Genomic DNA, 21666 nt, shown 5'->3' on the forward strand with positions numbered 1-21666 from the left:
AGGAGAATTGCCTGAACCCAGGAGGCGGAGGTTGCGGTGAGCCGAGATCGCGCCATTGCACTCCAGCCTGGGTAACAAGAGCGAAACTCCGTCCCAAAAAAAGAAAAAAAAAAAAAAAAGAAAACAAACAGGTGTCTTACCAGGCTTGCCTTCTAGAGGTTTTCTTTGTAGAAAAGCCCTTGGATGTTTTGAGGCTTGGCATTGGTGCTCTTCTCACCTTTCACCTGCCTTAGGATTGGTGAAGGGGTCTAATAAATCTCCTGTCTTCTGCATAGATCGAATTCAGCAAGTTGTCTTCAGACCTCTTGCCTACTCTGATTACTGAAAGTTTTGCAGCCTGCTCAAAGCATTATCTGAGTATTACCTGCCAGAGGGAGCATTTCGAGGTCATCTTTGAGGATGCCCAAGTTGAATATTTGAGGACTTTTTATCCCAGATCCCAGGGGAACATGAGTGATTTTTTTTTCTAGGTTCCTAGAAAACTATGACACTTCAAGGGTGCAGATGTTTTGGCAGGGGAGGAAACTTTTAGATTGGATTCCCAGAGCACCAGCGCTGTGAGCGTCTGATCTCCAGATTCATCCAGAGGATTGGGCTGGAAAGAGAGAGGAGGAAAAGGGAAGGCTTCAGTGACTGAAGGAGATTCCTTTTGTTGCTTTCTCTTTGTAGCATTCTGGGTTAAAGAATTTATTCACTTCTCTTTCTTATTGGCACTTCTCTGTTGATGCTTGCCTGGACTTAACTATCTGAGAGTGAGAAGATAAATTTTGGAAGGACATATTTTTCTAGATCCTTCTCTTTAAAGTAAGGTCGCCTTTCAAATGTTTTTCAAAAAGTGTTTGATTCTGGATAACATCAAATGCGGGTATTTAAAACCCCAAGTAACATGGTTAAGGATTAGCTGCTTTGTCCTTCTGCTGGCCAAGTATGTGGCACAGGTGTTTCTCTTCTCCCTGATGATGTCTTAGAGCACCCCAAGGAGTGGGTGGGGAAAGTTTGAGTGTGATGTGGGGAGGAAGCAAGAGAAGGAGAAAGGAGCTGTGGGTTTTCTGCTGCAGAGCCTTGATAAGAAGACAGCTTGGAGGGCAGGCGGGCCCAGGCTTGAACTGTCATCATTCAGAGCCTTGCTCATGGGTGGGGTGGACTGTGCAGGCTGGAGTCCCAGAAGCTTGATTTCCTTCCACGTATGCCTGAGACGCGTGCCTGAGACAGCTGAAGTTGAGAAGGCTGGTGGAATAGGTGTTTCTCAGACTTCGCTCAGCAAGAGAGGCAGCCTGTGCTCCTGGTTTCACGGCGTTGTCCTGCTTCTGAGTGTTGGACCACCTCTCAAAAAAAATTTTTTTTTTTTGATACTGAGTCTCGCCCTGTCACCCAGATTGGAGTGCAGTGGCTTGATCTCGGCTCACTGCAACCTCTGCCTCCTGGGCTCAAGCAATTCTTCTCCCTCAATCCCTGAGTAGCTGGGACTACAGGTGCATACCACTATACCCGGCTAATGTTTGCATTTTTAGTAGAGATGAGTTTCACTATGTTAGCCAGGCGGGTCTTGAACTCCTGACCTCAGGTGATCTGCCCGCCTCAGCCTCCCCAAATGGTGGGATTATAGGCCTGAGCCACCATGTCTGACCAGTTCTCAGAATTTTTATTTCTGTCGTGACTTTGTTTTCCACAGAGTGGGTGGAATGTATGGTTCAGGGGTTCAAATACCAGACCTCAGACAGATGTCCATCAGCCAACGGTGAAATAAGAAAATAAAAGTAATGTAGTTTTGCATATAGCGAAACAACTGTTCTTTTTTTTTTGAGGCGGAGTCTTGCTCTGTTGCCAGGTGCCAGACTGGAGTGCAGTGGCGCAATCTCGGCTCACTGCAACCTCCGCCTCCTGGTTTCAAGCAATTCTCCTGCCTCAGTCTCCCGAGTAACTAATTTTTGTATTTTTTAGTAGAGACGGGGCTTCACCATGGTCCTGATCTCTTGAGCTCGTGATCCGCCCGCCTTGGCCTCCCAAAGTGCTGGGATTACAGGCATGAGCCACCGCGCCCGGCCGAAACAACGTTCTTTTTTCTGAGATTATATCCTTCTTCAGTTTTCAATGTTAAAACGTCTTTAAAAAAATGACAGTGACTGTAGATAGTGGTCATATTGCTCTGTAGGGTCAGCTGCAGACAAATCCCAAAGGCTCAGCGGTGTGGCTGAGCTGAAGCTCCTGGTTATGAGAAGTTCAGGATGAGTGTTACTGATTAGTGGAGGGCCTTTCCTCTGGGATTCAGATTCCTTCTGTCTGCTGCTCTGTCCTTCTCTGGGGCTTCGGAGTCCTCTGAATGTGGTCTGCAGATGGGGAAAGAAAACAGGACTGTGTCGGGACCAGGCTGATAGTGGCCCCGATGACTTCTTTCACATTCCACCTGCTGGAACTCAGTCACAGGCCACACCTCCTGCCTCACAGTCTGGACAAGAGTCTACCGTGTCCTCAGGAAGCAGAGGAAAGAGACTGAGAGACTAGCTAGTCCTGTTTTTGTTATGTCCTTACTTGGCAGGATAGAAGTTGCCAGCCAGTTTTCTGTTGGCCTTCTCCTTTTTATTTTATTGGTTTAAAAAATCTAAAAGTCCAAGAACTAAAATATTTCCTGATTTGAGACACTTCAAAAATAATTTTGAAAAGCTTCACAATGATACTTCTCTCATTTCTCATTACCAGCTAAAAGTGAATAACAGTACTACTAAGCCAGAGAAAACATAGCTTGAACAGAAGTTTGAAAAATATGTGGTCTTTCTGGCCTGTGAATTTTTTTTGAACAAGGTCAATGTTTCCATGCTTTGGTTTAAAATCTTACCAGTGCTTATTGTTATATGATAATCTTATTGTTATCGTAAAGGATAACAATAATCAAAGGACTTGGTTATGCCAATGAGAGGCCAAGAAGAGTTTCTACAATCTGTTTACATCCAAAATAGCAGGGGACTCATATTTCTTTGTGGGGAAGTTGAGTGTGACAGAATATGCATGAGGTAGGAGGGGAATAGGCCACCTTGGCCCAAATGCTTTAGATGTCAGAATCTTAATCATTTCTGCTTGACAAAGGAGGAAAGAGTCTTGATTTAGAATGTGTGTGACCGTCACTTATCGTGGGTCCTAATTCCTATACTGATCTCTTTCAGGTTAGTCTGAATGATTCCCACAATCAGATGGTGGTGCACTGGGCCGGAGAGAAAAGCAACGTGATTGTGGCCTTGGCCCGAGATAGCCTGGCGTTGGCCAGGCCCAAGAGCAGTGATGTAAGTACTATGTTGGCTCTGGGCACACCTTGGTGCCATCAACATGTCCTTTTCTGATCCACTGGGATTATCGTACCAGAAAAAGTAGTGGGTAATTGGAACATGGATGGGATGAATTGTATGACAGGGAAGATATTCTAGAAAATAATATATCCCTTGTCTGCTGAACACAGGGAGGTGCAGTCAGTGTTGCAAACAGATCCATGCAATATGTGATCACCTTTGGGAAGTAACAGTGTATGGACTGCATTGTTGCATCTGCCCAAGAAAATACCAGAAATGCCTTCCTGGGCAGAGCTGCCTGCCTGCAGCTGAGCCAGATGGAATCAGATTGGCCTTTCCAATATGCTGGTTTCTTCTAACCCATTATAGTGAGATGAGCTATTGAAACTGATTCTCTAATATTCTTAGTTTCTGTAGCTGGCTATTTACGATGTTTCGTAGGTTAGGTACTTTAAGACACAAGATGCCAAGGGTTACAAACTCAAAGGCCTTTGGGAGGCCAGGCAGGTAAAGGACAGGAGCAAAGCCACCTTCAAGTTTACAACACTCTTTTTTGGAGGGGGTGGTTACAGTAGTGTGATCTTGGCTCACTGCAACCTCCACCTCCTGGGCTCAAGCCATTCTCCCACCTACCTCAGCCTCCCAAGTAGCAGGAACTACAGGTGCACACCAGCACGCCTGGCTAATTTTTGTATTTATATATATATTTTTGGTAGAGATGTTGCCCAGGCTGGTCTTAAACTCCTGGGCTCAAATGATCTGCCTGCCTCAGCCTCTCAAAGTGTTGAGATTACAGATGTGGCTATTATAATACTCTTTACTTCCACAAAGAAATAGGGTTTCTCCCATTTTTCTTGAAGTCTATGGCCTTCTTGGACAATAGATGTCATTTCCACTTTTGATGCAGATGCAGGTTCAAGAAACATTCACCTGTGTCTTAATTTGAACGTAGTAATGGATACTTGGTCTCTGTGTTGGCTAGGCGTGGAGAAGGGGAAGGGCCTTTGGGGACCTGGAGAAGCAATGCTTCTGAGGGGCATTGCTTGTCAGTTCCAGGCTCTGGTTGCCATGCAGGATGCAGGGTGCAGTGTTGCCAGATCTTCTGGTTTTCCAGAGGAACCCAGAGGTCTGGAGTTCCATGTGAAAACTGCTGAGTCTTACAAGTTGGCAGCCAGTGTATAGTTTCTACAGACACCATGTGAGCCAAGTAAAACACATGTAAGGGCCAGCACTGGCCCAACTGCTGGTCTCAGGTTTGCGGCATGTGTTCCCAACTCCTCCTTGTGGGAAAGAGGAGCAGGCCCTGCCTCGCCCTGGGGTCTGATGCTGTGGCAGCGTGAGGCCGTGGACGAAACGCCATGCTCTAGAGCTTTGGTCACCCTGCATTCTGGCTGGGGGAACCTTCTGATGAATCTGCCAGCACTTTCACATTAGCCTTAAGGATATACTTAAAATTGTTGAATGCAGATTTGGTCTCTGTGAGGTCCCTCTTTGTATATCCACTGTCTGGGTTGGGTATGTTGAGAAGCAGGTGATGGGAGGTTGTCCCAGGGGCTGTTACCAGGGAGCTGAATTAGGGCAGCCACAGACAGGGAGGACAGAAGAAGGGCTGGCTATCATGATGTGTGACTTTGCCCAGGGTGGGTTCTGAGCGTGGTGTGTGGGAAACCACTGCTGCTGCTGGCCAGTCTGGGTGTAGTGCTCCAGCGCAGGGCTAGACTTGTTTGGGGCAATGACTTTGGCTCATTTATAAATGTGATTAGGTTGTGCAAGTTATAGCTGTGGCCACCACTGACAGCTGTGTCTGAATGCCTTTGGTGACTGGGTGTGGTGGCCTGCTCCGATAGCCCCAGCTATTCAGCAGGCTAAGGCAGGAGGATCCCTTGAGCCAAGGACTTCAAGGCTGCAATAACCTAGCATTGTGCCACTGTACTGCAGCCTGAGTGACAGAAAGACCCTCTCTCTAGACAAAGTAAAGCAAAAAATAGAAAAGAATGCCTTTGACCCTGTGAGACTCTTCATAGGCACCTGTGTATAGTCACTGCCCATGGGCATCCCTGCTGGGCACAGGAAATATGTGTACTGTGCTATACTGTGTTGAGAAATCCTTCTTGGAATTTTTATGTATTTATAAAAACTCTTCATCCAGACAACATTTTTTGTGCTGTAGACAAAGACCTTAAGCATTGTTTTATAGTTTTGCTGGACAAACAGGAGCCAAGAGGCGTAAAGAGACTTGCATGAGGTTATTCAATGTGTCAGTGGGAAAGTCAGGGCTGATGAGAATCAAGGCCCAATCATGTACTCGTGAGCCAGGATGTGGTATTCATTGGGTGACCAACTTGTCTGAGTTTTAGCACTAAAAGCCCCACATCCTGGGATCCTCCCTTAGTTCTGAGTGAACCTGGATGGTTTGTCACCCTAAGTATTGCCAGACTATTGAAACCCAACTCTTGCTCTCTCTGTATATTTGGGTGTGTCTGAGTAAGAGCCCATTGAACATTTGAAGTGAGATACACTATTGTGGAATGAAATAGGAGATAGAGCCGACGCGGGGGGATCACCTGAGGTCGGGAGTTTGAGACCAGCCTGACCAAATGGAGAAACCCTGTCTCTACTAAAAATACAAAATTAGCTGGTTGTGGTGGTGTGTGCCTGTAATCCCAAGTACTCAGGAGAATCACTTGAACCTGGGAGGCTGCAGTGAGCTGAGATTGCGCCATTGCACTCAAGCCTGGTCAATGAGAGCAAAACTCCATCTCAAAAAAGAAAGAAAGAAAGAAATGGGACATAAATTAAACAAGAAGGAAACACAATGCCCCGAGCTAATAAATAGGGATGGCAGAAATGGCCTCCCTCTGTATACAAACTGTATTAGGATTGGCAGATGCAACTGAGATGCCTGATGTGAAAAGTTAATGTGAAAAGAAATCATGACTCAGAGTTGGAGTAATAACAATCCAAATTCTCTTTAAAGAAGACTGAGCATGGTTTGTAAGGTCCCATCAGCAATTCAGAAGGGAAAGAACCTAAACAAATCAGGAACTGTGTGGGTGTTGGTGAGAGGCCAAGGTCATGCATATTCAGTATCTAAAAAGGGATGGCTCTGGAAGCTGGAATCCAGAAGGGCTGGCTGTTAAACAGGAAAGAAAAATGAATCATCATCCGCTGATGGAGTTGAAGCCATGAAGAGAACGGCTCCTGAAGGACCCACCTGTCCTGTGATAAATCGAGAAAAGAAACAATAGATGCTGTTTATCTCAACTTGTCCTAACTCTTTGTTTCTGCTCTCTCATGACGTATTTGACAAAGTATTAGGTTTAGAAAGTGCTCAGGTGCAACATAATTGGCTGAAGAGCTGTCCAGAGGTAGAGTCCACCGGAAGATTAGAATCAACCAGGGCTGGGTGCTGTGGCTCACACCTGTAATCCTAGCATTTTGGAAGGCTGAGGCAGGTGGATCATTTGAGGCCAGGAGTTCAAGACCAGTCTGGCCAACATGGTGAAACTCCGTCTCTACTAAAAATATAAATATTAGCCAGACATGGTGGTACAAGCCTGTAATCCCCGCTACTCAGGAGGCTGAGGTAGGAGAATCACTTGAACTTGGAAGGCGGAGGTTGCAGTGAGTTGAGATCACACTGCTGTACTCCAGCCAGGGTGACAGAGTGAGGCCCTGTCTCAAAAAAAAAAAAAGAAAAGAAAAAAATCAACCAGGGAAGATACTGTGCATGACAGGACTTGCTGCCCTTGTCCCTAGAACAGTGTGACATTACGATTGTGCCCCTCAGGATTGACTGGGGAGCAGTGTCAGTTCTTGCTAACAGTGGGAGGCTGGTGTCTAGCTGAGCACAGGTTCTGAGATCAGAACACCTGGGCTGGAATCCCGGATGTGCCGTTCATTAGCAATCTAACCTTGGGCCAGGTGATGTACCTTCTTTTGTCCTCCTCTATCACTGAGATGGTGCCTGTTAAACCTTGCTACCCAAAGGGTGGTGGTGGTCTGTGGATCAGCCCTTGGAGATTTTCTGGGAGCTGGTTAGAAATGAAGAATCTCAGGTCCCGCCCAGATGTCTTGAATCAGAACCTGCATTTGACCAGTGTCCGTGGGCATATTACAGTTTGAGAACATTGCTGTAAAGTACTTAGAACAGTGCCAGAAGTGGAGATGTTTTCTGTACATTTTAGCCATTGTCTGTTTCTCCCTTTTCCCTCCTCTCCATTATTATATAGTTTTGAAATATAAGGGAAAGAATTTAAAATCACTCATGTTGAAGGACCATCTTTGTAAGTAACAAAGGATCTAACCAGCAACTGTGGGCAGTTTCGTAACTCCTCTCTCTGTTATTTTGCTCCTTTTTTTTTTTTTGAAACAGAGTCTTCCCTCAGCCTCCTGAGTAGCTGGGACTACAGGTGCATGCCACCACGCCCAGCTAATCTTTGTATTTTTAGTAGAGACGGGCTTTCACCATATTGGCCAGGGTGGTCTTGATCTCTCGACCTCATGATCTGCCTGCCTCAGCCTCCCAAGGTGCTAGGATTAGAGGCGTAAGCCACTGTTTCTGGCAGCTATTTTGCTCTTTAGGGAGTAGCGTCATATTGAGGTCAGAAAGGACTATTTAGTGCAGAAATTCTGTCTGGATGAAAAACCAGTTAGAAGCACAAGATGAGTCCAGGGTGTTCTCTCAAATTCACCTGGAGACTGTACTGGACCGTGAGTCAGCAGCATGGTGTTGCCATGAAGAAAAGACATCTAGAAAGGAAAGCTCAAGTCGGGGTGCAGTATGAGGCCATGGAACCATCAATCCGCTTGAGTTAACTGCTCACTGGCAGAGGCCTTTTCTGGGCTGTTCTATGTGGAGGAAGGTGGACAACTGTGCACCAGCCTTGAGCATGGTCTTTGTTCTATGGAGCTTATAGTCTTTGTTAATTAGAAATAAGAATTAAGGGCTGGGCGCAGTGGCTCAAGCTTGTAATCCTAGCACTTCGGAAAGCCGAGGTGGGCAGATTGCTTGAGCTCAGGAGTTGGAGATCAGCCTAGGAAACATGGTGAGACCCTGTCTCTACAAAAAATACAAAGAATTAGCTGGGCATGATGGTGCCTGCCTGTAATCCTAGCTACTCAGGAGGCTGAGGTGGGAGGATTGCTTGACCCCATGAGGTCAAGGCTGCAGTGAGCTGTGATCATGCTACTGTGCTCCAGCCAGAGTGATAGAGCAAGACCCTGTCTCCTTGGTAGGTGGGGGAGGGGGTGGGGAAGAGAAAGAAATAAGAATTATGAAGATAGGATAAAAATGTCATGTTGGAATTTTTCAACCTGGCCAAGGGAAGGAAAGTTGATTAGCAGTTTATGATGGCCTTCAGGCAGAGGATGGACTCTTACATACTTGCTTTTCACTTCTATTAAGTAGCAGACCCAAAGAGATGGATTTTGTTTGTAGGTAAGAAGTAAGGAAGGGCTGTTTGATAGTGAAGATGGTTTTACCTCCTTGTGCACAATGGCAGCGGCATGGCTGAGAATCTCAGGAAGGCTCCCTACTTGGTTAACGTAGGTCTTTTCTCTCCGCTGGCCAGCACTCCTTCCAGTGCTTGGCCTGTAGATCTGGTCTATGACCTCCCTACTTAGCACAGAAACGTTAAGATGGAGAAGAGAACATTGTCCTAGAAGGTAACTTGTAGGAATAGAAAGACAACTGGATGTGGAATTGGAAGAAACTATCATAGGTTTGTCTCTTACTAGTGTTATGACCCAGGGCTAGCTATTCATTTCTGGGAATCTTAGTTTTTGTTTATCTATTAAATGGAAATCTCTTAGTCACTCACTGATTCATTCAATTCATTCTCTTTTATTCATTTATTTATCACATTTGTTTACTTGCTGTTTGGTTTATAATGATATTGATTCATTCTAGAAATCTTTGTTGAGTACCTGCTATGCTCCAGGTACGTTGAAAGAGACAAAGGTGAGACTAACTCCAGCTTTTCAGATGAAGAGAGAGAATGTTTATAAAGGAGTATTGCATACTGAAAAATGCTACCTTAATGTAAACTATCACCTTTGTGCCCCTGAAGAAATACATCATGATGGTTTATCAAATTATGGGCTGTCAGAGCTGGAAGCTGCCTTAGTTCCCTTCTCGAGAAGCCATTATTTTGCTCCATGTGATGTTTGAACCTAACCAGGACACTAATGTCCATTCTTGGCCAGCAGAATGGCAGTGAGAAAGTGCTACTTTGTCGATTTACCCACTCAGATTATCTGTGAACTCTCAGCCTGCACAATTTCTGAAGCTGCTTTTGTGGCAGCCCCTTACTGTGTATCTGGTAGTTGGGAACACATACTGTGTGTTCTAATAGTTTCTTCCACTGTGACCCAGATAAAAGCAGAGGCTCTGTCTTGGCCTCTTCTAACCTTAACATCTAGTAAGCATTAAAGATCTGCATGTGCTGTCTGTTCCCTTTCTACATACCTTGTGTTTACATAGGGTGTTGTTTATAAACATTTACATGTTTACATGCCTATTGTGTCTAAAAATTATGTCTTTTATTAGTCTTTGTCTGTCTGTGTCTAGACAGTACCTGGCTCACGTGGAACCCTAAAAACAGGTTTGCTGTTAACTCAGATGAGCAAGGATGGGAATATACCCTGCCCTACTTGGAATTCACCTACCCTTCCTCCCCTCCCTTCCCCAGGCCTCCCTGGCCCTCCCCTCCCATCCCCTCCCCGGCTTTGTTACCCAGGCTGGAGTGCAGTGGTGTGATATGGCGCACTGCAGCCTGAAACTCCTGTGCTTAGGCGATCTTTCCATCTCAGCCTCCCAACTAACTGGGGCTACAGGCACAAACTGCCATGCAAGGCTAATTTTTGTATTTTTTTTGTAGAGATAGGGTCTCACTCTGTTGCCCAGGCTGGACTCAAACTACTGACCTCAAGCCATCTTCCCACTTCAGTCTCCCAAAGTGCTGGGGTTACAGGTGTGAGCCACTGCACCTGGCCTCGTTTTTCTTTAATGCTTGTCCCAGTCCCCTTTCCACGATCATTTGAAAAACAACTAAGTTGTTATTAATATATTCATCTATTGGGCTTGTTTTTAACTCACTGATTACATTAATTATGTTTCATATCTCACAAGTAGGTATGACACACAAATAAGAGAATGAGACCTTCATTCTCTTATTTGTTACTTGCAGTGATAGTGGCCTTGAGACCTCTGGCTCTGGAGGCAGGCAGCTTAGATCAGAATTCCACTTTGCTACTTACTTTCTGTGTTACCTTGGCAGGGTACTGACCTCATGAGCCTCTGATGTCTTATCTGTAAAACAATTTTAATAATTGCACTTGCCATGCAGGGCGGTTGAGTTACCTGAGCTCATTCATTTGAAGAGGTCAGTACTTTATCTTCACATAGCGAGCACTATGTGTTAATGACAAACATTCTTATGTTTTGTTACTGTGATGACCTCATAGCCAGAAACTGGGATGCAGTAGAGAAACAAATAGGATTGACACACTTGTGTATTCTGCTGCTGTTACCATGTCGTGTCCTACAGAGTTGTAAAACACAGTGCTGGAGAAGGGATTCTGCTCCCAGTATTTTCACGTCACTCAGCACGCTTTGATTTCTGTCTCTTGGGCTACGTGATGGAGACCCATGAGAGTTTTCTTTTCTTCTGTATGGAATGCTGTAAGAACAGAACTTCCCAGCAGAAGGATGAAGCATTAGATACATTCTGGGGACAGTTCAACAGATGGCAAAGCAAATCCTCAACTCCATTTCCCTCAGCTATCCGCATTGTCTCTGCCTCTGGATGTAATTTGTTCAACACTTAACTCAGCCATGGTGAGGCGGTTATTATTGTTTCTGTCATTTTTCTCCTGCTCCAGGGACTTGCCTTGGCTTCGGAAGAGAGGCCTGTGTATTCCATGCAGCGGGAACTACCCAGGGTCCCCATGCTTTCTGCCGCCACCTACTTGGGGACAGACACATAGGTTCGCCTCCTCACCTTTGTGGGTTGTCTGGTAACATCTGTAATTTCCTATCTGGGACCTGATGGGAGCTGTATTCAGGATCCAGGATGGGATGTTTGAAAGAGATCTTTCTGCCATTTTCTCATGAACTCTTTCTTTTTCTTCTCCTTTTCTCTATATTCCAGGTGTATGTGTCTTATGACTATGGAAAATCATTCAAGAAAATTTCAGACAAATTCAACTTTGGTGTGGGGAACAGGAGTGAAGCTGTGATTGCCCAGTTCTACCACAGCCCTGCAGACAACAAGCGGGTAAGGAATGGCCATCCCACCTGGCCTGACTTCACAGGATGGGGTTTTGGGAAGATTGCCATACTGAAGGGGGAGCTAGGAGATGACGTTCTCTGTGATCGTTGCAGCATGTTTGTGCTAACCTAGGTGTTTGTGACAGACTGCTGTTCTCAAGGGGGGCCTGTGCACAATCAGGCAGGCCAAGTACTGGTCGGGCAGGATTTCTAGACAAACAATGGCAGGTTAAACCACAGAAAATCAGCCAAATATTATAATACCTTGCCCAACTCGCAGATGGCAAAAATGTTTCCAGCTACACTGGGACTGACCTTGCAGGCTAATTCATGTTTTCCAAGACACTATCAATGTGCCTGCCTGTGTGCTTCTATGTGTGCATGTGCGTTCTTGTGTGCATGTGGATACTTGTGTGTGTGTGTTCTTGTGCACGTGTGGGTACCTGTATGCATGTGTGTGCTTGTGCGCATGTGGGTACCTGTGTGGATGCTTTTGTGTGTGTGGGTACCTGTATGTGTGTGGAAGTACCTGTGTGCATGTGTGGGTACCTGTGTGCATATGCGTGCTTGTGTGCATGTGGGAGTACTTGTGTGCGGGTACCTGTGTATATGTGTGTGCTTGTGTGCGTGTGGGGGGGTACCTGTGTGCATGTGCATGCTTGTGCGCATGTGGGTGCCTGTGTGTGTGTGTGTGCGCGCGTGCGCACGCGTGCTTGTGTGCATGTGTGGGTACCTGTGTGTATGTGTGTGCTTGTGTGCGTATGGGGGGGTACATGTGTGTATGTGCATGCTTGTGCGCATGTGGGTGCCTCTGTGTGTGTGTGTGTGTGTGTGTGTGCTTGTGTGCATGTGGGGGTACCTGTGTGTACGTGTGGGTACCTGTGTGTGTGTGCGTGCTTGTGTGGGTATCTGTGTGTGTGTGCTTGTCTGCCTGTGAGTACCTGTGTATGTGGGTGCTTGTGTGCGTGTGGGTAACTGTGTGCATGTGCATGCTTGTGTGTGGGGCGGTACCTATATGTGTGTGTGTGCGCTTGTGTGCATGTGGGGGTACCTGTGTGTACGTGTGGGTACCTGTGTGTGTGTGTGCTTGTGTGTGTGTGGGTATCTGTGTGTGTGTGTTGGTGCACCCCTCTTCCCCCTGCCTCTGAACCTATACTGATGTGGAAAAGAAAACCAAGGCAGCAGATATTGCTATGCCTCCTGCTTTGTTTTCCCAGCTGGCTGGCCTGGGGGCTTTGTTTCTTCAGTTAGGCAATTTGATTTGGAGAAAGCGTTGACCCTGGGCCCCAGGGAGGTGGCGGCGGAAGGGCGGGAACCCAGCAGACAGCAAGGCTTTCCTGCCCCTTAGGTAGCTCTTAGCTCGGAGAGTTGTATTTCATGGCTTTCTTCCCCACTGTTGTTTTACCTTGTTTGTTTCCAGGCCAGATCTTCTGGGGAAAGACTCTTAGTAGAAAAACTAAGAGAAGCTTTCTAGCAGCAAAAGCTTTTGCTCATCCAGAAAGGAACAAGCAAGCAAGATCTACAGGGTCCTCCTTCCAGTCTCTAGTGCTGGTTTCTCAGGTTGCTTGAGGTGTCTTAGGAGGGGCTGCATTCAAAATATTTAGCAACTGGTGTGGCTTGGGCAGTGACCAATCAGAACAAATCCTGTCTGGAGGAGGCTGGATCCTGGATGTCCCCTGCTGGGCCATGCATTAACTTTTGAGTTGCTGGATTTTCGAGAGGTCCTGGGGAAGGGACCAGGCCATGGAAAGTGTATGTGGTGGGGGCTTAGGAGGGGCCACTTAAGGGTTTCAGGGCAGTGGCTGTTGACCAGGTCGTACAGAGCAGTTGCTTTTTTAACAACTGGAATGGTCATTACTGGTACATGCTTGTTAAAATATCAGTGCTGCCTGATGACCGCAGAGTGGAATGGCAGTTAGAAGCAAACTTCCCTTTCTAATCTGCTCCAGGGTGACAGAGTAATTTTTCCTCCTGAGATGAAAAGCAAGGGAGGAAATTGTTGGAGGGAATTGGTCCCATAGACGGGCCAGCCGGCCTTTGTGCCCCACTGCAGTGTTGCCCGGAGTCCTGGTCCCTGGGACTCCCAGAGGTGGGTGGGCCCCGCTACTTGTCTTGCCCTTCACTCCTCTGTGAGGCGGGGAGCCATGCCCAGGTCCAGCTCATAGCTGCCTCTTCTGTGGTTGGATCCGTATGCCCCCCGCCTCTCAAGAATCAAATAACACCTGCTGATGTATTGTATGCTTGGAAATACAGAGTGGATGTTGTGTTCTCACACAAAAATAACTATGAGAGGGAAAGCCTTTGTTAATTAGCCAGAGTTAACTATTACACAGTGTATGTATGCTTTCAAACATCATTTTCTACACCATAAATATGTGTAATATTATGCCAATTAAAATAATTAAATTTGAAAGAAACCGAATCAAATATTACCAAAAGTGATGATCAAAACCGCAATTTCTTTTGCATCAACCTAATAATACCTGGATTTCTCACTTTATCAGGTTGTACTTATCTGATGATGATGATGATTACAATATTTACACATTGTCTCAGAGCTCCCTCTTGCAGAGGTTGTGGCCTCGAAAATGCCCTGTCATCCCTTGGGAATCTTTCCTTTCAGCTTCATCTCCTCCTCCTCACCCCCTGCCATGGTGCACACATGCCTATAGGCAGGCTCCATCTCCTCCTCCCAGCTCCTCCCACAGTGCACACATGTCTATACGCAGGCTCCATCTCCTCCTCCCAGCTCCTCCCGCAGTGCACACATGTCTATAGGAAGGCTCCATCTCCTCCTCCCAGCTCCTCCCATAGTGTACGTATGTCATACATGTCTATAGGCAGGCTCCATCTCCACCTCCCCAGCTCCTTCTATAGAGCACAGATGTCTATAAGTAGGCTCCATCTCTTCCCCAGCTTCTTCCATAGTGCACAGATGTCTCTAGGCAGGCTCCCCCTTCCTTCCTGCTTGTCGCAGGTTGTGGTGAGCAACTGCTAAGACCACAAGTCTGAAGAGTCAGAAGACAGGACAGATGATGTTTTGGACTTAGAGGAGGAGGGTTAGTATAGGCAGAGGACTGGGGTTTTGGAAGCACTTGGTCTGGAGAAGGAGCAGAGCAGGGGCCGTGGTGTTTGGGGCCAGAGCAAGGGGAGACTGGAGGGTGATTGCAATAAGGTAGTTTAGGAACTGCGCAGTGGAATGGGGTGACGTGTTTGTAGCACAAGTGCTGTCTACCTTCGAGTGGTGCATCTTAGATTCTCATGAGTGAATTGGATATTCTTTGGAGTTGGTGGGGATGAAGAAGTCAGAAGAAAAGAGGCTGCCTTCTTGGAGAATTTGTTGACAGTTGGACCTCAGTCCTGGAATAGGCTGAGTGGGTTAGGCAGGCAGCATTCTCTGTAGGCAGTTTCTAATTCCCCAGAGAAGGCTGCTCCTCACCACCCCTCCAGACTCTCAGGAAGGAAATGGTGAGTCTTACAGTGCTGATTGCTTTTGCCTTTGTCCCCTGGAAGGCAAATTGCCCCACCAGACCTACCACTTCCTGAGAAAAATCACACAAGGCTGGGTGCCTTGCTGTCAACAGCAGGGCGCTCAGCTTAGGCAAATCACCCAGGTGAAAATGTGAGCTGCCAAGGACCATTTGAAATGGTTGAAATGAATGTTAGCAGCTTCTCAGAAAGGCTGAGATGTCAGGAAAGGGCAATGTGGATGTCCGAGAGCACGGGTGCCTGTGGAAGGGGAGAGAAAGTGCTAGTGTGGCATCCAGCTCCAGACCAAAGGCTTTGCCTTGTGATGGAGATGGAGTGCTTGTGAACTCATACCAGTTTTGGGTCTATTTTTGCATTAGTCAGCAGTCCCACTTCCTTCTTGGTCCTCTGTGTGCTGCCCTGAACCATTGTGCAGTGCTGGCCACCTGGTACTTCCACCGACGTTATGGGGCCCCTGAGATTGGTCAGACAGTATTGAAATATGTCTAGTGTTCTGTTATTTACTTACTTATTGATTTTTTTTTTTAAATAATAGAGACAGGGTCTTGCTCTGCCATATAATCATAGCTCATTGTAACCTCAAATTCCTGCGCTCAGGTGATCCTCCTGTCTCAGCCTCCCCCAGTAGCCGTGACTACAGGCCTGTGCCACTGCATATCTGGTGCTTTTTACAAAAGGCCACTAAATGTACAGTTAGGTTTCACAGCCTCTACCTCAGCAAAAGCAAGAGCCAGTCTTGCCTTTTTCCAGGCGGAGGTTGGTCCTAGGTAAAATTTCATTCCCATTTTCTAGAGGGATGTTCCTTCATTGCCTTCTCTGCCCTTCCTCCTCCCATTGTACTCTTGGTTTCTCCACTTGAAACTGGAGAAAGTCACTTATGCTGTTAGACTGTGGATAAATTCTAGGCTTAGTTTGTTTCCTTTCCAGAGATATTTGTATTTGCAGAGAAAACATAGCTATAAACCAAAAGAGGAAGCTCCTCTGGAATATTAAGTGACTGCAAACAGGGTTGGAGAGATTGGGGTACACAAAGGCACTCCTGAAATTGCATAGTTTGGGAAGCACCTTGTAAGTCAGCTCTTGGTCAGTCTGTAGGGTTGGCCTCCAGTAAACTTGATAGCCAGGGAGCACAGGGACTTAAAAGTCAGAATAAAATACTCTGTGTCTTCCTGACATGTGCGTATGTGACCCTTTATATCACAGCATGAAGTACCACGTGCTCAAGTGATGAATGGGACCTACAAATAATTAGAGCTAGGGGAATTAAATGAGGTTGGATCACAGAAGTCAAGTCTTCATGAGGGACTTAGGATTAGATACTAGCTTCAAGGATGGTATGACCGCAGTAGGTAGAGCAGAGCTGGCAGGAGAGTTTAAGTGGGAGAAGGGCATCTGCAAAGTGCCAACATGTGGTTTCTGTGCAGGACAGCGAGGAGATTCATTTCTCAGTGGTGGAGAGTTTTCATTGAGCTGCTGTGCAATGTCAGACACACCTGGTCTGAAGATGGAGCCTGTCTTTTGCCTTGGGGGCTGAAGGGAGACAGTAAAGGGGTTTGAGTAGGGGAGTAAATGAGTAGTGTACTTCAGGGAAATGTGTCTTCCGGCAATATTCATGACTTTCCCTTTTAGCAGGGAAATATTAGAGAAAAGTCTGGAAAGGGAACTATTGTGGCAGGGTAGTGATGAAGTTGCTCAGTCGCTCAACCAAACCTCATATCACCCTCTAAGCATTTCATTTAGGTCCTGGAAGACACCAGGATGAAGAAAACCCATTGCCTCCCTCTAGTTTGTTTAGTCTCTGGTAAAGACATGCGCCGTGCCAGTAGCACTGAAAGGAAAAAGGAAGGCACAAATTTTCAGAACTATTTTAAAGGAAAACAAAACAGGTTTGGCAGCTGATAGAGACTGAGGGCCAAAGGGAGGGATTGGAGTAAAAACCCTTCTCTGCTTGTGAGTAGTGGGGCTGGGAGAAGGCATAGCTGGGAAGGGACTTGGGACACGGGGAGGGAGAATTGGGTTTTGGTGGGAAAGTTTTGAAGAACTCAGTTCTGTGCATAGTAAAATATCTTGGCCCATCAAAAGTGGAGATGGTAAGAAGGTAAAGAAGGTAAACAAAAGTGGAATCTCTGTAAGAAGTCAGGTTCAACTGTAAATTTGAAAGGCATGCCATGCTTATTTTATTTTATTTTATTTTTGACACAGGGTCTTACTCCATCACCCAGGCTGGCTGGAGTGCAGTGGTGTGATCTCGGCTCATTGCAACCTCTGCCTCCTAGGTTCAAATGATTCTTGTGCCTCAGCCTCCTGAGTAGCTGGAATTACAGGCATGCCCAGCCAATTTTTGGTATTTTTAGTAGAGATGGGGTTTTGCCATGTTGACCAGGCTGGTCTCGAACCCCTGACCTGAAGTGGTCCATCCACCTTGGACTCCCAAAGTGGCAGGATTACAGGTGTGAGCCTCCCCACCTGGCCCCATGCTTGTTCTTAAGGGCAGTAGTTGAAGCTTTGTGAAAGGATTAAGCCAAAGTTAGCAGCAAATGATGGAAGAAGTATGAGGTTATGTGAGTATGGGGAGTGGGAAGGACCAAGGAGCCAGCAGAGGAGAATCAAGGCCTTGAGACGGTCAGAGACTGGGGATGGAGAGTTGAAATGAGAAGGTGTTGTGGATTAGGAGAGAAGGCACACACATGAGTTAAATAGTGCAAGGTAAGACCTATGAATGTAGTTCAGGAAATGTTGCCTTTTTGTTAGAAGAAGAGCTGTTAGGTGGGATGTGAACCAGCCAGATATTGATGTCAATGCTGCCTAGTCCTGCGTCATGTTGGGCAGCAACCCACTCTTAGTCTCAGTGTCCTCATAATTAAGAAAGAGTATAATAGTAATATCCAAAGCAGTGAGTCATCGTGAACCCTGAATGAGATAGGGCATGCCAAACTTTTAGTTCAGTGCCTGGCACATGGTAAGTGCTCTTGAACACCTTTAGCTATAACCGTGGACAATAATACATTCTATGACTGTCTGCATGATTTTTAGATTCTCAAAAGTGAGACTGCCAGAAGCCATGACAAAGACTTCCGGGGAAATCTTTCCAAACTGAGAATGCTTCCTTCCTGGAGAACCTATGTGGTTTGGGAGCAGGAAGATGGACTACATTATTTCTAGGGAATACTTTTATGCCCAAAATTATGAAGATCCTCTTAGGATCATAATTGTTTTTTTATAACATTGCATTTTCTTGTAGTTTTTGCTTTCAAAACATTTACTGCCTTTTCCAGTTTGATTTAATGATGCTTCTACTGAGTTTAGAGGTTTACCTGAGATGCTGGAGTGGAAACATTAGAGAGCAAATCCACAAAATATGTTCCTGGGAAGTTATGGTCTGGATTTGGGGAGAGAGTGCAAATGAAAAGGAGTGATCATGGCTGGAAGCAGCATGAGACAAGGGCAAAGTCCACACCGAGGCTGTGGCACTGAAAGATTTCAGAGCTGGAGGTTGATCTGGGTCAGGTGGAGTCCATTAGAGAAAGTGTGCTGGGCTGATCCTGCTGGATTGCTGGACTTCTAGGATGTCAATGACTGGCTGTGGGTGGAACTAGGTCCCTGTTACTCTAGCTTCTAATTCATCATCTCCTGAGCTTTCCTCATTCTTGCAGGAGCCGGGACTGGCCTCTGGGTCTCACCAGGTGTGTCCTCGAGGCCTTACGTCGTCTGTGCTTCCCAGCCTTGTTTTCCAGTCATTTCTCTCAGGCCCTCAAGACTGTTGGCTGGGTGCAGTGGCTCATGCCTGTAATCCCAGCACTTTGGGAGGCTGGGGCAGGCTGATTGCTTGAGCTCAGGAGTTTGAGACCAGCCTGGGCAACATGGCAAGACTCTGTTTCTACAGAAAATACAAAAACTTAGCTGGGTGTGATGGCACACACCTGTAGTCCCAGCTACTTGGGGGGCTGGAGTGGGAGGATCTTCTGAGCCTGGGGAGGTCAAGGCTGCATTGAGCTGTGATGATGTCACTGCACTCGAGCCTGGGCAACAGGCTGAGACCCTGTCCCTGTCTCAAAAAAAAAAAAAAAAAAAGACTGTCCTCAAACCCATGCTGTATCTCTTTTCCCCCTTTGTGCCCAAACCCACACTTCCCTAGATGTGGAATGTTCTTTCCCTGTGGGAGTCTCACCTGCCCTTCGAGGCCCACCTCTTCCATGGAAGCATTCTCATCTCTCAATCTGGAGAGGCACTCACGGGACTCTGGTCATGCCTTCTCATTCAGCCTCACTTTCTCTTAATGCATGGTTAGCCCTGGACATGTCTGTGTCCTGTGTTAGATTTCGAGCTACTTACTTGAGGGAAGGCATCTTGGGTTTTCATGGCAGCTGTTAAGTGTCTGGTCCGTGGTGGGAATGTAGGACACATGTGTTAGGTTGAATTGCCTGCATCCTCCCCAGGGAACTCTTTCAGCCACAGCCACTGACCAGTCTAACTTGTTCAGATTCACTCATCCACGAAGAAGCTAAAATGAGGCCCCTGCTCACTAGAGCTACTTCCTGCTCTGCCCCAGAGTGAGCCTGCCAACCACAGTGGGAGCCTGGTCCCCCAAGTTGCCAGTCACCTGGCATAGCTATAAGAAGGAGAAACTTATCTTCTTAGATGGAAGTGATTTTAGTGCTTTTCCCAGAAAGCCCATGTCCCATAGCTGCTTGGAGGATGCCGGGAGACTCAGCCGTCCCATCTGTGTTTAGCCAATCTGAAGAGTAGGACTTCTCTGTCCCAGATGCCAGTAACTACCCTCTGACTGTGACCGAGTGACCAACTAGGGAATGGGAATTGCTAATTCCATTGAAAGGAAAAAGTAGAAAGGTTTGACCAGCTTCATAACCTAGTTAAACAAGCCTACCTTGTGGCTTCATCCTGGTCCATCTCCAGGCCCCTCCTTTTGCTGAGCCTTGTTTGGAGTGCACCAGTGTCTTTTTATTGCCATCAGATGGGGAGAAAGCCATTGTGGAAGCCCTGTAAGGCCATGGTGCCTGTTGGTGCCAGTTGGCCCCTGCACATGTGTGTACTCGCGTGGACTCGCTTATGGTTTAGGGGAGTGTTGGGCAGCTCTGGCCAGGGCCTGCTTTGAACTTTCCTCCTTTCCCTTGCAGTACATCTTTGCAGATGCTTATGCCCAGTACCTCTGGATCACGTTTGACTTCTGCAACACCCTCCAAGGCTTCTCCATCCCATTTCGGGCAGCTGATCTCCTCCTACACAGTAAGGCATCCAACCTTCTCTTGGGCTTCGACAGGTCCCACCCCAACAAGCAGGTAAGAGAGCTTTTGGAACACCGTTGCATGGAGCTTCTGGAATTTTCTCCCCTGCTTCTGTGGATTATGTGTCCTCTGAGTGACCTCACCTCCTGCCTCTCCCTCCTTCTCTCAGGCTTAGCCTTTGTAGCTACTATTTCATTTACCAGGGCTCAGGAAAAATACCTCCTCCTGGCACTCTCAGTTGGCAGCCCAGCCAGCCATCAGCACCCAGCACTTGGTAGTTGGCAGGCCCCTGTGAGTTAAATGTCGTGCCCTTCTTCATGCAGATGCACCTTTGTTAGCCCTTGGGGTAAATTGAGGCTCTGGAATTTAATCAGAGAGACAGCCAGTTAGAGAAGGCTGACTTCTGATCTCTTCTGGGACCTCTTATTGAATTTCTGTTCTGCTTTCCCCATCCTCCACCTTAAACACTGCTTTTGCCTCCCATTTATTTGAAGTTACCATTAACTGTAATTGTCTTCCTTTCAGTGCATGCATGTGTATCATATAAATGTGTGTATTTTCCTCCTTCAACCCAGGTTTGAAGGAAATCTGAGAGATGAGGAAAGAGCCTGAGTAAGATTTATATCTCAGGGTTGAAACTTGCCAAGTCAAGGATATTGGCTTGGCAAAAATCTGTGAAACTTGTAGATCCTGTATGATTGGATTTACAGTGAGCCTTGAATGTTTTTGCTCAGAGAAACCTTGGAACATTTCTTTGCAGGTTGTTTAACCAAAACAAAGGTCTGTTTACCTTTGCTTGCCTTAGGGAGTAACCTAAGTATGGGCTGGATCAGTTTACCAGTGGAGGGGGAATTATTATTATTTTGGGTCTCATGCTTCTTAATACATGGTCGCTAGGGCCAGAGGAACCTTCAGGTTCCATGTGTGGAAGTTGGGGGTCTTTGGCAAAGATCAGCAAGTTAATTCCTCATTGCCACAGCCTGTGTATTCAGTTGATTCCCTGTGGGGCTCTGTACGTAGCTGGTGTCCTCTGCAATCATCTTTACTTACCAGGGCCCATTACAGTTTATTTTTCTTCCTTTTTTTGTGTTAAAACACTCATAACATGCAATTTACTATCTTAACCCTTTTAAGCACGCAGTTTTATTGAGTACTTTCATTTCGTTTTGCAGCCATCACCACCATCCATCTCTAGAACACTTTTCATCTTGCAAGACTGAAACTCTGCACCCATTAAACAATACCTCTCTGCCCCCCAGCCCGTGGCAACCACCATTCTGTTTTCTGTCTGTATGGTTTTGCCTACTCTAGGTACCTCCTAAGTGGAATTATATACTATTAGTCCCTTTGTGACTGACTTATTTCACTTAGCAGAATGTCCTTG

At 46.5% G+C, this 21666-nt stretch overlaps 1 protein-coding gene across 1 annotated transcript in view; it reads left to right on the plus strand.

The window, feature by feature from the left end:
• The window catches only part of SORL1 (sortilin related receptor 1), a 175587-nt gene that overhangs the window by 14897 nt on the left and 139024 nt on the right, over positions 1-21666 (plus strand). Inside the window, exons 2-4 of the mRNA XM_017523565.2 lie at positions 3159-3275; positions 11432-11557; positions 20175-20336. Coding sequence (XP_017379054.1) covers positions 3159-3275; positions 11432-11557; positions 20175-20336 — 405 coding nt within the window. The remainder of the gene's footprint in view (positions 1-3158; positions 3276-11431; positions 11558-20174; positions 20337-21666) is intronic.

Source organism: Cebus imitator, unplaced genomic scaffold, assembly GCF_001604975.1.
Source record: "Cebus imitator isolate Cc_AM_T3 unplaced genomic scaffold, Cebus_imitator-1.0 Scaffold28, whole genome shotgun sequence".
In the NCBI taxonomy this organism is placed as follows: domain Eukaryota; kingdom Metazoa; phylum Chordata; class Mammalia; order Primates; family Cebidae; genus Cebus; species Cebus imitator.